This window comes from Oncorhynchus gorbuscha, linkage group LG18 (genome assembly GCF_021184085.1).
Source record: "Oncorhynchus gorbuscha isolate QuinsamMale2020 ecotype Even-year linkage group LG18, OgorEven_v1.0, whole genome shotgun sequence".
Taxonomy (NCBI): Eukaryota; Metazoa; Chordata; class Actinopteri; order Salmoniformes; family Salmonidae; genus Oncorhynchus; species Oncorhynchus gorbuscha.
This window is the reverse complement of record NC_060190.1, coordinates 78,527,780-78,544,921: the sequence shown is the minus strand read 5'-3', so window position 1 is coordinate 78,544,921 and position 17,142 is coordinate 78,527,780. Positions and strand designations below refer to the sequence as shown.

General features: G+C 38.3%; 1 protein-coding gene across 1 annotated transcript in view; it reads left to right on the top strand.

Annotated features, from left to right (window-relative positions):
* The window catches only part of LOC124003943 (metabotropic glutamate receptor 7-like), a 393,623-nt gene extending 380,380 nt beyond the window's left edge, over positions 1-13,243 (top strand). Inside the window, exon 11 of the mRNA XM_046312602.1 lies at positions 10,639-13,243. Within this exon, the coding sequence (XP_046168558.1) occupies positions 10,639-10,688 (50 nt within the window). The 3' untranslated portion in view covers positions 10,689-13,243. The remainder of the gene's footprint in view (positions 1-10,638) is intronic.
* Positions 13,244-17,142: the final 3,899 nt, after the last annotated feature.

Below are 17,142 nucleotides of genomic sequence, written 5' to 3'. Positions count from 1 at the left end.
GAGAGGTTGAAGGATAGGGAGAGGGTGAAGCAGGTGGAGAGATGGCGAAGGAGAGAGAGAGAGGGTGAAGGAATAGGAGAGAGGGTGAAGGAGATGAGGGGAGGGAAAGGGTGAAGGAGAGGGGGAGGGTGAATGAGATGGAGCGGGAGAGGGTGAAGGAGATGGAGAGAGGGAGAGGGTAAAGGAGATGGAGAGACGGTGAACGAGATGGAGAAATTGTGAAGGAGAGGGAGAGGTTGAAGGATAGCGAGAGGGAGAGGGTAAAGGAGATGGAGAGAGGGTGAAGGAGATGGAGAGGTGGTGAAGGAGAGGGAGAGGTTGAAGGATAGGGAGAGGGAGAGGGTAAAGGAGATTGAGAGAGGGTAAAGGAGATGGAGAGAGGGTGAAGGAGATGGAGAAATGGTGAAGGAGATGGAGAGAGGGTAAAGGAGAGGGAGAGAGGGTGAAGGAGTAGGAGAGAGGGTGAAGGAGATGAAGAGAGGGTGAAGAAGATGGAGAGAGGGTGAAGGAGAGGGAGAGGTGGTGAAGGAGAGGGAGAGGTTGAAGGATAGGGAGAGGGAGAGGGTAAAGGAGATGGAGAGAGGGTGAAGGAGATGAGGGGAGGGAAAGGGTGAAGGAGAGGGGGGTGAATGAGATGGAGAGAGGGAGAGGGTAAAGGAGATGGAGCTAGGGTGAAGGAGAGCGAGAGAGGGTGAAGGAGATAGAGAGGTTGAAGGATAGGGAGAGGGAGAGGGTGAAGGAGATGGAGAGAGGGTGAAGGAGAAGGGAGAGGTTGAAGGATAGGGAGAGGGTCAAGGAGAGGGAGAGGTTGAAGGATAGGGAGAGGGAGAGGATCAAGGAGATGAGGGGAGGGAAAGGGTGAAGGAGAGGGGGAGGGTGAATGAGATGGAGAAGGAGAGAGTGAAGAAGATGGAGAGAGGGAGAGGGTAAGGGAGATGGAGAGAGGGTGAATGAGATGGAGAAATGGTGAAGGAGAGGGAGATTTTGAAGGAGAGGGAGAGGGTAAAGGAGATGGAGGGTGAAGGAGATGGAGAGAGGGTGAAGCAGATGGAGAGAGGGTGAAGGAGATGGAGAGAGGGTAAAGGAGATGGAGAGAGGGTGAAGGAGAGGGAGAGAGGGTGAAGGAGATAGATAGGTTGAAGGATAGGGAGAGGGAGAGGGTGAAGGAGCTGGAGAGAGGGTGAAGGAGAGGGATAGGGTAAAGGAGATGGAGAGAGGGTAAAGGAGATGGAGAGAGGGTAAAGGAGAGGGTGAAGGAGATGGAGAGAGGGTGAAGGGGATGGAGAGATGGTGAAGGAGATGGAGAGAGGGTAAAGGAGATGGAGAGAGGGTGAAGGAGATGGAGAGAGGGTGAAGGAGATGGAGAGAGAGTGAAGGAGATGGAGAGAGGGTAAAGGAGAGGGAGAGAGGGTGAAGGAGATGGAGAGAGGGTGAAGGAGATGGAGAGAGGGTGAAGGAGATGGAGAGAGGGTGAAGGAGAGGGACAGAGGGTGAAGGAGATGGAGAGAGGGTGAAGGAGATGGAGAGAGGGTGAAGGAGATGGAGAGAGGGTGAAGGAGATGGAGAAAGGGTGAAGGAGATGGAGAGAGGGTGAAGGAGATGGAGAGAGGGTAAAGGAGATGGAGAAATGGTGAAGGAGATGGAGAGAGGGTAAAGGAGAGGGAGAGAGGGTGAAGGAGATGGAGAGAGGGCGAAGGAGATGGAGAGAGGGCGAAGGAGATGGAGAGAGGGCGAAGGAGATGGAGAGAGGGTAAATGAGAGGGAGAGAGGGTGAAGGAGATGGAGAGAGGGTGTACTGTAACGAGGCCACTCATAAACATTCCATGTCGTTTTTGCCTGTGCTTAGATCTATTCCGTTTATCTTCAAACAAAAAAACTCCCTCGTCCTTGGCATTGACAAGCATACCTTTAACATGATGCAGCCACCACCATGCTTGAAGAGACTCAATCATCTTTTGTATTGGATTTGTCGCAGACAAAACACGTTGTATTCAGGATATAAAGTTAATTTATTTTGTCAAAAGAAAAAATCTGTTTTACTTTAGTGCCTTTAGTTGCAAACAGGATGCATGTTTTGTAATCTGTACAGGCTTAATTATTTTCACTCTGTCATTTAGGTTAGTATTGTAGAGTAACTACAATGTCGTTGATCCATCCACAGTTTTCTCCTGTCACAGTCATTAAACTCTGTATCTGTTTTAAAGTCACCATTGGCCTCATGGTGAAATCCCTTAGCGGTTTCTTTCCTCACCGGCAACTGAGTTAGGAAGGAAGCCTGTATCTTTGTAGTGACTGGGTGTATTGATACACTGTCCAAATTGTGATTAATAACGTCATCATGCTCAAAGGGATATTCAATGTCTGCTTTTTTTTGTGTTTTGCCCATCTACCAATACGTGTCCTCCTTTTCAAGGCATTGGAAAACCTCGCTGGTCTACGAGGTTAAAAATATGTTTGAAATTCACTGCTTAACATACAGATAATTGTATGTGTTGGATTCAGAGATGAGGTAGTCATTAAAAATTAAAATTATGTTTAACACTATTATTGCACTCAGAGTGAGTAAATGCAAGATATTATGTGATTTCTTAAGCACATTTTTTCATCCAGAACGTATTTAGGCTTGCCATAACAAAGGGTTAAAATCCTTTATGACTCAAGACATTTCAGCTTTTCATTTTGTAATTAATTTTGAGGGTATTGTGTTGTGTGTAGGCAGGTGACAACAACAAACAGCACATCTGAATTGAATCATTTTTAAATTCAGGTTGTAACGCAACAAAATGTGGAATGAGACAAGAGGTGTGCTGACTTTGTGAAGTCTCTATAGGTAGTGTCTCTCTCTCTCTAGGTAGTGAGTCATACAGGGTGCTGTTAGAAAACCTCAATTGTCACATGAATAGTTGTTTACCCTGTTAACATTGTCCCTGCAGTTATAGGTGTTCAAGCACTTTCCTGTTGTTGTTGTGCATGTATCCTGTACAAACACATTGTGTAACTTACCCTCATCCTTATCCCTAGCCAACACAATACACTGTGTATTTTACCCTCATCCTTATCCCTAGCCAACACAATACACTGTGTAATTTACCCTCATCCTTATCCCTAGCCAACACATTACACTGTGTATTTTAAAACACACAACACCTAGTCACTATAAAACACATAGCCCCTAGTCACTATAAAATACATAACCCCTAGTCACTACTATAAAACACATTATCCCTAGTCACTACTATAAAACACATAACCCCTAGTCACTACTATAAAACACATAACCCCTAGTCACTACTATAAAACACATAACCCCTAGTCACTACTATAAAACACATAACCCCTAGTCACTACTATAAAACACATAACCCCTAGTCACTACTATAAAACACATAACCCCCACTCACTATAAAACACATAGCCCCCACTCACTATAAAACACATAGCCCCCACTCACTATAAAACACATAACCCCTAGTCACTACTATAAAACACATAACCCCTAGTCACTATAAAACACATAGCCCCTAGTCACTATAAAACACATAACCCCTAGTCAATACTATAAAACACATAGCCCCTAGTCACTACTATAAAACACATAACCCATAGTCACTATAAAACACATAACCCATAGTCACTACTATAAAACACATAACCCCTAGTCACTATAAAACACAACACCTAGTCACTACTATAAAACACATAACCCCTAGTCACTATAAAACACATAACCCCTAGTCACTATAAAACACATAACCCCTAGTCACTACTATAAAACACATAACCCCTAGTCACTATAAAACACATAACCCCTAGTCACTACTATAAAACACATAACCCCCACTCACTATAAAACACATAACCCCTAGTCACTACTATAAAACAAATAACCCCTAGTCACTACTATAAAACACATAGCCCCCACTCACTATAAAAAACATAACCCCCACTCACTATAAAACACATAACCCCCACTCACTATAAAACACATAACCCCTAGTCACTATAAAACACATAACCCCTAGTCACTATAAAACACATAACCCATAGTCACTACTATAAAACACATAACCCCTAGTCACTATAAAACACATAACCCCTAGTCACTATAAAACACATAACCCCTTGTAAATACTATAAAACACATAACCCCTAGTCAATACTATAAAACACATAACCCCTAGTCACTATAAAACACATAACCCCTAGTCACTATAAAACACATAGCCCCTAGTCAATACTATAAAACACATAACCCCTAGTCACTATAAAACACATAACCCCTAGTCAATACTATAAAACACATAGCCCCTAGTCAATACTATAAAACACATAACCCCTAGTCAATACTATAAAACACATAACCCCTAGTCACAATAAAACACATAACCCCTACTCACTATAAAACACATAACCCCTAGTCACTATAAAACACATAACCCCTAGTCACTACTATAAAACACATAACCCCCACTCACTATAAAACACATAGCCCCCACTCACTATAAAAACATAACCCATAGTCAATACTATAAAACACATAACCCATAGTCACTACTATAAAACACATAACCCCTAGTCACTATAAATCACATAACCCATAGTCACTACTATAAAACACATAGCCCCTAGTCACTACTATAAAACACATAACCCCTAGTCACTATAAAACACATAACCCCTAGTCACTACTATAAAACACATAACCCCTAGTCACTATAAAACACATAACCCCTAGTCACTATAAAACACTATAAAAAACACATAACCCCTAGTCACTATAAAAACACATAACCCCTAGTCACTACTAAAAACACATAACCCCTAGTCAATACTATAAAACACATAACCCCTAGTCAATACTATAAAACACATAACCCCTAGTCAATACTATAAAACACATAACCCCTAGTCAATACTATAAAACACATAACCTATAGTCACTACTATAAAACACATAACCCCTAGTCACTATAAAACACATAACCCCTAGTCAATACTATAAAACACATAACCCCTAGTCAATACTACAAAACACATAACCCCTAGTCAATACTATAAAACACATAACCCCTAGTCAATACTATAAAACACATAACCCATAGTCACTACTATAAAACACATAACCCATAGTCACTACTATAAAACACATAACCCCTAGTCACTATAAAACACATAACCCCTAGTCACTACTATAAAACACATAACCCCTAGTCACTACTAAAAACATAAACCCCTAGTCAATACTATAAAACACATAGCCCCCAGTCAATACTATAAAACACATAACCCCTAGTCAATACTATAAAACACATAACCCATAGTCACTACTATAAAACACATAACCCCTAGTCACTATAAAACACATAACCCCTAGTCAATACTATAAAACACATAACCCCTAGTCAATACTATAAAACACATAACCCCTAGTCAATACTATAAAACACATAACCCCTAGTCAATACTATAAAACACATAACCCCTAGTCACTATAAAACACATAACCCCTAGTCACTACTATAAAACACATAAAAGTCAATACTATAAAACACATAACCCCCAGTCACTATAAAACACATAACCCCCACTCACTATAAAACACATAACCCCTAGTCACTATAAAACACATAACCCCTAGTCACTATAAAAACATAACCCCTAGTCTATAAAACACATAACCCCACTATAAAACACATAACCCCCACTCACTATAAAACACATAACCCCACTCACTATAAAACACATAGCCCCCACTCACTATAAAAACACATAACCCCACTCACTATAAAACACATAGCCCCCACTCACTATAAAAAACATAACCCCCACTCACTATAAAAAACATAACCCCTAGTCACTATAAAACACATAACCCCTAATCACTATAAAACACATAACCCCTAGTCACTACTATAAAACACATAACCCCCACTCACTATAAAACACATAACCCCTAGTCACTATAAAACACATAACCCCTAGTCACTACTATAAAACACATAACCCCTAGTCACTATAAAACACATAACCCCTAGTCAATACTATAAAACACATAGCCCCTAGTCACTACTATAAAACACATAACCCCTAGTCACTATAAAACACATAACCCCCACTCACTATAAAACACATAACCCCTAGTCAATACTATAAAACACATAACCCCTAGTCACTATAAAACACATAACCCCTAGTCACTATAAAACACATAGCCCCCACTCACTATAAAACACATAACCCCTAGTCACTATAAAACACATAACCCCTAGTCACTATAAAACACATAACCCCCAGTCACTACTATAAAACACATAACCCCCACTCACTATAAAACACATAACCCCTAGTCACTATAAAACACATAACCCATAGTCACTACTATGAAACACATAACCCATAGTCACTACTATAAAACACATAACCCCTAGTCACTATAAATCACATAACCCATAGTCACTACTATAAAACACATAACCTCTAGTCACTATAAAACACATAACCCATAGTCACTACTATAAAAAACACAACCCCTAGTCACTATAAAACACATAACCCCTAGTCACTACTATAAAACACATAACCCCTAGTCACTACTATAAAACACATAACCCCTAGTCACTACTAAAAACACATAACCCCTAGTCACTACTATAAAACACATAACCCCTAGTCACTACTATAAAACACATAACCCCTAGTCACTACTATAAAACACATAGTCCCCACTCACTATAAAACAAATAGCCCGCACTCACTATAAAACACATAACCCCTTGTAAATACTATAAAACACGTATCCCCTAGTCAATACTATAAAACACATAACCCCTAGTCACTATAAAACACATAACCCCTAGTCAATACTATAAAACACATAGCCCCCAGTCAATACTATAAAACACATAACCCCTAGTCAATACTATAAAACACATAGCCCCTAGTCACTACTATAAAACACATAACCCCTAGTCAATACTATAAAACACATAACCCCTAGTCAATACTATAAAACACATAGCCCCTAATCACTACTATAAAACACATAACCCCTAGTCAATACTATAAAACACATAACCCATAGTCAATACTATAAAACACATAACCCCTAGTCAATACTATAAAACACATAACCCCTAGTCAATACTATAAAACACATAGCCCCTAGTCACTATAAATCACATAACCCATAGTCACTACTATAAAACACATAACCCCTAGTCACTACTATAAAACACATAACCCCCACTCACTATAAAACACATAACCCCCACTCACTATAAAACACATAACCCCTAATCACTATAAAACACATAACCCCTAGTCACTACTATAAAACACATAACCCCTAGTCACTACTATAAAACACATAACCCCCACTCACTATAAAACACATAACCCCTTGTAAATACTATAAAACACATATCCCCTAGTCAATACTATAAAACACATAACCCCTAGTCACTATAAAACACATAACCCCTAGTCAATACTATAAAACACATAACCCCTAGTCAATACTATAAAACACATAACCCCTAGTCAATACTATAAAACACATAACCCCTAGTCACTATAAAAACACATAACCCCTAGTCACTATAAAAAACACATAACCCCTAGTCACTATAAAACACATAACCCCTAGTCACTATAAAACACATAACCCCTAGTCACTATAAAACACATAACCCCTAGTCACTATAAAACACATAACCCCTAGTCAATACTATAAAACACATAACCCCTAGTCAATACTATAAAACACATAACCCCTAGTCAATACTATAAAACACATAGCCCCTAGTCACTATAAAACACATTATCCCTAGTCAATACTATAAAACACATAACCTCTAGTCACTACTATAAAACACATAACCCCTAGTCAATACTATAAAACACATAACCCCTAGTCAATACTATAAAACACATAACCCCTAGTCAATACTATAAAACACATAGCCCCTAGTCAATACTATAAAACACATAGCCCCTAGTCACTATAAAACACATTATCCCTAGTCAATACTATAAAACACATAACCCCTAGTCAATACTATAAAACACATAACCCCTAGTCACTATAAAACACATAGCCCCCACTCACTATAAAACACATAACCCCTAGTCACTATAAAACACATAACCCCCACTCACTATAAAACACATAACCCCTAGTCACTACTATAAAACACATAACCCCTAGTCACTATAAAACACATAGCCCCCACTCACTATAAAACACATAACCCCTAGTCACTACTATAAAACACATAACCCCTAGTCACTATAAAACACATAGCCCCCACTCACTATAAAACACATAACCCCTAGTCACTATAAAACACATAGCCCCCACTCACTATAAAACACATAACCCCTTGTAAATACTATAAAACACATATGCCCTAGTCAATACTATAAAACACATAACCCCTAGTCACTATAAAACACATAACCCCTAGTCACTATAAAACACATAGCCCCTAGTCAATACTATAAAACACATAACCCCTAGTCAATACTATAAAACACATAACCCCTAGTCACTATAAAACACATAGCCCCCACTCACTATAAAACACATAACCCCTAGTCACTAATTTAAAACACATAACCCCTAGTCAATACTATAAAACACATAACCCCTAGTCAATACTATAAAACACATAGCCCCCACTCACTATAAAACACATAACCCCTTGTAAATACTATAAAACACATATCCCCTAGTCAATACTATAAAACACATAACCCCTAGTCAATACTATAAAACACATAACCCCTAGTCACTATAAAACACATAACCCCTAGTCACTATAAAACACATAACCCCTAGTCACTACTATAAAACACATAACCCCTAGTCACTAATTTAAAACACATAACCCCTAGTCAATACTATAAAACACATAGCCCCTAGTCACTATAAAACACATTATCCCTAGTCAATACTATAAAACACATAACCTCTAGTCACTACTATAAAACACATAACCCCTAGTCAATACTATAAAACACATAACCCCTAGTCAATACTATAAAACACATAACCCCTAGTCAATACTATAAAACACATAACCCCTAGTCAATACTATAAAACACATAACCCCTAGTCACTATAAAACACATAACCCCTAGTCACTATAAAACACATAACCCCTAGTCACTATAAAACACACAACCCCTTGTAAATACTATAAAACACATAACCCCTAGTCAATACTATAAAACACATAGCCCCCACTCACTATAACACACATAACCCCTAGTCAATACTATAAAACACATAACCCGTAGTCAATACTATAAAACACATAGCCCCTAGTCAATACTATAAAACACATAACCCCTAGTTAATACTATAAAACACATAACCCCCACTCACTATAAAACACATAACCCCCACTCACTATAAAACACATAACCCCTAGTCACTATAAAACACATAACCCCCACTCACTATAAAACACATAACCCCTAGTCACATAACCCCTACTCACTATAAAACACATAACCCCCACTCACTATAAAACACATAACCCCCACTCACTATAAAACACATAACCCCCACTCACTATAAAACACATAACCCCCACTCACTATAAAACACATAACCCCCAGTCACTATAAAACACATAACCCCTAGTCACTACTATAAAACACATAGCCCCTAGTCACTACTATAAAACACATAACCCCTAGTCACTACTATAAAACACATAACCCCTAGTCAATACTATAAAACACATAACCCCTACAAATACTATAAAACACATAACCCCTAGTCAATACTATAAAACACATAACCCCTAGTCAATACTATAAAACACATAACCCCTAGTCAATACTATAAAACACATAACCCCTAGTCAATACTATAAAACACATAACCCCTAGTCACTATAAAACACATAACCCCTAGTCAATACTATAAAACACATAACCCCTAGTCAATACTATAAAACACATAACCCCTAAATACTATAAAACACATAACCCCTAGTCAATACTATAAAACACATAACCCCTAGTCACTACTATAAAACACATAACCCCTAGTCAATACTATAAAACACATAACCCCTAGTCAATACTATAAAACACATAACCCCTAGTCAATACTATAAAACACATAGCCCCTAGTCACTATAAAAACACATAACCCCTACTCACTATAAAACACATAACCCCCACTCACTATAAAACACATAACCCCCACTCACTATAAAACACATAACCCCTAGTCACTATAAAACACATAACCCCTAGTCACTATAAAACACATAACCCCCACTCACTATAAAACACATAACCCCCACTCACTATAAAACACATAACCCCTACTCACTATAAAACACATAACCACTAGTCAATACTATAAAACAAATAACCCCTCGTCACTACTATAAAACACATAACCCCTAGTCACTATAAAACACATAGCCCCTAGTCACTATAAAAACACATAACCCCTAGTCAATACTATAAAACACATAACCCCTAGTCAATACTGTAAAACACATAGCCCCTAGTCACTATAAAAAACTTAGCCCCAGGCTATGAAGAAATAAGAACATCTCTGAACCATTTTATCTACTGTATTTGAAAAACATATTTTTCTTATCTCCTCTCCAGGTCCGGCAGCAAAGAAGAAGTATGTGAGCTACAATGACATTGTGATCTAACAGCCATCATCCGAGAGAAGGGCAGGCTGTTTGGAGATGCTCGGTCTCCTGCCCCTCCTGCCCAATTGGCAACATAAAGGAAATCCAAACTATGTTTATGTCCATGCTGCTTTTACTGCCCACTCACACCCCGGAACCCGCAGAACCCCCCGGAACCCCGGAACTCCAGAACAACACAGTGACAATGGGTGGGTTCTGGGTTCTAGAGCTTTCCTTTCAAACAGAGGATTCTGTCTGGCTAACTGATGTTTTTTTCATGGTGGAAAATCAAGACGGACATTTCTGTTGGGAGCAAAATAATTTTCAAAATAATTTGTTTTGTTAAATGATTTCAGAGAGAAAAAAAAAGAGGCAGAGAACTGGTTTGGACAAAAAACCTGTGTTCCTCCTCAGGATTAGAGTGTGTCTCTGCAGACCCCTCAGAGCTGGCCCCCCACTCCCTATAGGTGTGTCTCTACAGGTACGCTGGCTGCAGCAGGAGGACACACCTGTACTGGAGGACTCAGCTGTACTGGAGGACACGCCTGTACTGGAGGACACACCTGTACAGGAGGACTCACCTGTCCTGGAGGACTCATCTGTCCTGGAGGACTCACCTGTCCTGGAGGGCTCATCTGTACTGGAGGACTCATCTGTACTGGAGGACTCACCTGTGCTGGAGGACTCACCTGTGCTGGAGGGACTTACCTTTAATTGACCTACCTGTACCTGCCATGGGGCTGTTTCTTGTCTTTTAATGTCCTTCCAAATTGCAATTTTTCCAAAATTCCTGTCGAAAAGAAAGTTTGAGGATCTATTGGCCTATCCGTTACATTTGTTGTAGATTTTCTAAAGATCTCAATGTATTTCTTCTTTGCTGCTTGGATGCACAGTCAATTAAAGCCATATTCTTGTCTCTGAGATGTCAAGTATTTTATCACGTTTTCGATTCTGGCTGTATGTCGGTCGACAAGAAAGACGCACGGAATCTGATTTTTACATTCCCTTATATTTGTTTGGGGAGTTTTCTACAGACATGCTTTTAGTATGTTGAACGGGTACAGTAACATTAAACCATCGACTGTGTTTTCAGTATGTTGAACAGGTACAATACATTGACCATCGACTGTGTTTTCAGTATGTTGAACGGGTACAGTAACATTAAACCATCGACTGTGTTTTCAGTATGTTGAACAGGTACAGTAACATTAAACCATCGACTGTGTTTTCAGTATGTTGAACGGGTACAGTAACATTAAACCATCGACTGTGTTTTCAGTATGTTGAACAGGTACAATACATTGACCATCGACTGTGTTTTCAGTATGTTGAACAGGTACAATACATTGACCATCGACTGTGTTTTCAGTATGTTGAACAGGTACAATACATTGACCATCGACTGTGTTTTCAGTATGTTGAACAGGTACAATACATTGACCATCGACTGTGTTTTCAGTATGTTGAACAGGTACAGTAACATTAAACCATCGACTGTGTTTTTAAAGTGACTAAACGAGAGCTCCAGCGCCCAGTCCGGTCAAGGCTTTATTAGCTTGATATAAAAACTAGACTGATTCCAGTGGGTTTCAGATTTAGTTTCTCTCCCCCCGTGTAGAAGTTGTCGATGCATGCCTGCTATGTTTGATGTTAAGATTAAGTCAAAGAATATATATACAAATATACAAAAAGATGGAGATTTCACAACACGTGATTCACTAGCCTTGCTTTTAATGGCATACAAGATGACTATTATTATTCATGTTATTATAATCCTTTTTGGTTGGTTGACATCTTCTCACTGAAGGTAGAATATGGCTTTAATTTCGTCTTGGATTTTTCTTAATGCCCTGCAACTATGGAAAACAATTGTGGGGAAAAATAACATGAATATATATATATATATATATATATTTAAAAACAAAACACACAAAATAAAAAACAAGTCTGTTTTTATACTGTTTGTACTAAGTATATTCATGTTGCCCTTGCTGCTTATGTGCCAATGTTGTGTGAGATTTAAAAAAAAAATATATATATATGTTTGACCTTTGACTCATGCAACTTTTATGTGGTGTTCTCCGAGAATGTATCAACATGAAATACAACCATTTGGTATTTTTTTCCTTTCTTTTATATTCCCTGAAAACACCTTATTGTACTTGTTTTCCTTTGAGGACAAAGCATTTCATCACCATGTGCTGACATTCAAAAGTACCTTCATAATCAATAATAATTACAATAGGTTTTGGAGTAAGGTGTTTCTGTCTTCTTTACCCATACAGGGGTTTGTCCCCTTATTCTGTCATGAAGAAAGTGATTCCATTCTTCCACACAATCCAACCAGCGACTCTCCATGCAATCTCTTACCTACAGGTACCTAAAATAAACGTTATCACTGTCTAGTTTAACAATGCCTCAAGGGTGGATTGTCTGACTTGAAAAGTAATTGTTTACTTCATAAGTATCTCGACTACTGTGCCAGTCTGCATATATACAGTACCTTGCGAAAGTATTCGGCCCCCTTGAACTTTGCGAAATTTTGCCACATTTCAAGGTTCAAACATAAAGATATAAAACTGTATTTTTTTGTGAAGAATCAACAACAAGTGGGACACAATCATGAAGTGGAACGACATTTATTGGATATTTCAAAAAAGTTTAACAAATCAAAAACTGAAAAATTGGGAGTGCAAAATTATTCAGCCCCCTTAAGTTAATACTTTGTAGCGCCACCTTTTGCTGCGATTACAACTATAAGTCGCTTGGGGTATGTCTATCAGTTTTGCACATCGAGAGACTGACATTTTTTCCCATTCCTCCTTGAAAAACAGCTCGAGCTCAGTGAGGTTGGATGGAGAGCATTTGTGAACAGCAGTTTTCAGCTCTTTCCACAGATTCTCGATTGGATTCAGGTCTGGACTTTGACTTGGCCATTCTAACACCAGGATATGTTTATTTTTGAACCATTCCATTGTAGATTTTGCTTTATGTTTTGGATCATTGTCTTGTTGGAAGACAAATCTCCGTCCCAGTCTCAGGTCTTTTGCAGACTCCATCAGGTTTTCTTCCAGAATGGTCCTGTATTTAGCTCCATCCATCTTACCATCAATTTTAACCATCTTCCCTGTCCCTGCTGAAGAAAAGCAGGCCCAAACCATGATGCTGCCACCACCATGTTTGACAGTGGGGATGGTGTGTTCAGGGTGATGAGCTGTGTTGCTTTTACGCCAAACATAACGTTTTACATTGTTGCCAAAAAGTTCAATTTTGGTTTCATCTGACCAGAGCACCTTGGGGCGGCAGCGTAGCCTAATGGTTAGATCATTGGACTAGTAACCTGGAAGGTTACGAGTTCAAACCCCCGAGCTGACAAGGTACAAATCTGTCATTCGACCCCTGAACAGGCAGTTAACCCACTGTTCCCAGGCCGTCATTGAAAATAAGAATATGTTCTTAACTGACTTGCCTGGTTAAATAAAGGTAAAATTAAAATTAAATGTTTGGTGTGTCTCCCAGGTGGCTTGTGGCAAACTTTAAACGACACTTTTTATGGATATCTTTAAGAAATGGCTTTCTTCTTGCCACTCTTCCATAAAGGCCAGATTTGTGCAATATACGACTGATTGTTGTCCTATGGACAGAGTCTCCCACCTCAGCTGTAGATCTCTGCAGTTCATCCAGAGTGATCATGGGCCTCTTGGCTGCATCTCTGATCAGTCTTCTCCTTGTATGAGCTGAAAGTTTAGAGGGACGGCCAGGTCTTGGTAAATTTGCAGTGGTCTGATACTCCTTCCATTTCAATATTATCGCTGGCACAGTGCTCCTTGGGATGTTTAAAGCTTGGGAAATCTTTTTCTATTCAAATCCGGCTTTAAACTTCTTCACAACAGTATCTCGGACCTGCCTGGTGTGTTCCTTGTTCTTCATGATGCTCTCTGCGCTTTTAACGGACCTCTGAGACTATCACAGTGCAGGTGCATTTATACGGAGACTTGATTACACCCAGGTGGATTGTATTTATCATCATTAGTCATTTAGGTCAACATTGGACCATTCAGAGATCCTCACTGAACTTCTGGAGAGAGTTTGCTGCACTGAAAGTAAAGGGGCTGAATAATTTTGCACGCCCAATATTTCCGTTTTTGATTTGTTAAAAAAGTTTGAAACATCCAATAAATATCGTTCCACTTCATGATTGTGTCCCACTTGTTGTTGATTCTTCACAAAAAAATACAGTTTTATATCTTTATGTTTGAAGCCTGAAATGTGGCAAAAGGTCGAAAGGTTCAAGGGGGCCGAATACTTTCGCAAGGCACTTTATATACATATCAAAATAAAACGTAAGGTTTTACCTTCAGGGATCATTTCTCCAAACTGAATAGTGGAAGTGAGTTGCTTGAGGCTTCTAAAATGGAGTGGAAAGACATTTTTATGAAACAAACAAGAAAGAGAACATCAAGCTTCTGAAGATGAAGTTGTACTATACTCTTTCAAAAAATAAAATAATGTTAGGTGTAAGGTAAAAGCAAGACACAAAGCTTGTTTTAACTTCAGGAATGAGTTTTTTTTTACTTTAGAATTGTTTTGCAGCCCTCACACCTGTCCCAACCACCAACCATCAGTATATTATATTGAGATAAGTTGTGTTTCTCTTCAGTGTAATGAATAGGTCTGTATACATGTGAAATGAGAAACAGCTACGTCCTTCCTAGTGCCCTCTTCTTGGCTAGCTGCCAGTTGTCATGGTTTCGGGCCATCCCATACAGAGAGGAACAAAGCATCAAATAGTATTCCTCTGACAGGTGTCTGATCTTGTCTGAGATTAAAGTTTAATAGATTTGTATTGTCATAATGCATATAATGTGTGTCCATCTACCGACTATGGTTTGTACTGCTTAACTAACTACATAACTAATTGCTTAACTAACTACATAACTAACTACATAAATAACTACATAACTAGATACATAACTAACTACATAACTAACTGCTTAACTAACTACATAACTAACTACATAAATAACTACATAACTAGATACATAACTAGCTACATAACTAACTACATAACTAACTACATAACTAACTGCATAACTAGCTACATAACTAACTGCTTAACTAACTGCTTAACTAACTACATAACTAACTACATAACTAGCTACATAACTAACTACATAACTAACTGCATAACTAACTGCATAACTAACTACATAACTAACTGCATAACTAACTGAATAACTAACTGCATAACTAGCTACATAACTAACTACATAACTAACTGCACAAGTAACTACATTACTAACTGCATAACTAACTACATAACTAACTGCATAACTAACTACATAACTAACTACATAACTAACTGCATAACTAGCTACATAACTAACTGCATAACTAACTGCATAACTAACTGCATAACTAACTACATAACTAACTGCATAACTAGCTACATTACTAACTACATAACTAACTACATAACTAACTACATAACTAACTGCATAACTAGCTACATAACTAACTGCATATCTAACTACATAACTAACTGCATAACTAACTACATATCTAACTGCATAACTAGCTACATAACTAACTGCATATCTAACTACATAACTAACTACATAACTAACTGCATAACTAACTACATAACTAACTGCATAACTAGCTACATAACTAACTGCATAACTAACTACATAACTAACTGCATATCTAACTACATAACTAACTGCATAACTAACTACATAACTAACTGCATAACTAGCTACATAACTAACTGCATAACTAACTGCATAACTAACTACATAACTAACTGCATAACTAGCTACATAACTAACTGCATAACTAACTACATAACTAACTGCATATCTAACTACATAACTAACTGCATAACTAACTACATAACTAACTACATAACTAACTGCATAACTAACTACATAACTAACTGCATAACTAACTACATAACTAACTGCATATCTAACTACATAACTAACTGCATAACTAACTACATATCTAACTACATAACTATGTTAAAGATGTAGCCAGTGGCATATGGGATATTGTATGTGACGTACAGTATTATAGCTCAATATCTTGGTACAGATATTGAAAATGCATAGGAATATATCAAAAGATCTCAATTATGCACAGCGGCATTATAGTTATTCATGGAAGTTTCTATTGTAATTTATTATAAACCATTTTCAAAAGCAAACTTTTTTTTAATTTTATTTTTTTAACTTTGGTTCTTCTATCATAACTTTTATGAAAATAATGCACTGCCCAAAACTCCACCGCAGAGCTGTTTATTCTCAGTTGGTCTTACCCCGCCATGGCCACAAACCACATCCTAAACGACTTCCTTTTCCTCCAATACATTCCTTAGGGAGGTCTAGCTCCCGTGTGTCGTCTGGTGCGGAGTATTCTCTCTGCTATCCAGTGATCATTAAAAGGAACAATGCAACCTTTTTTTAAATCTCAA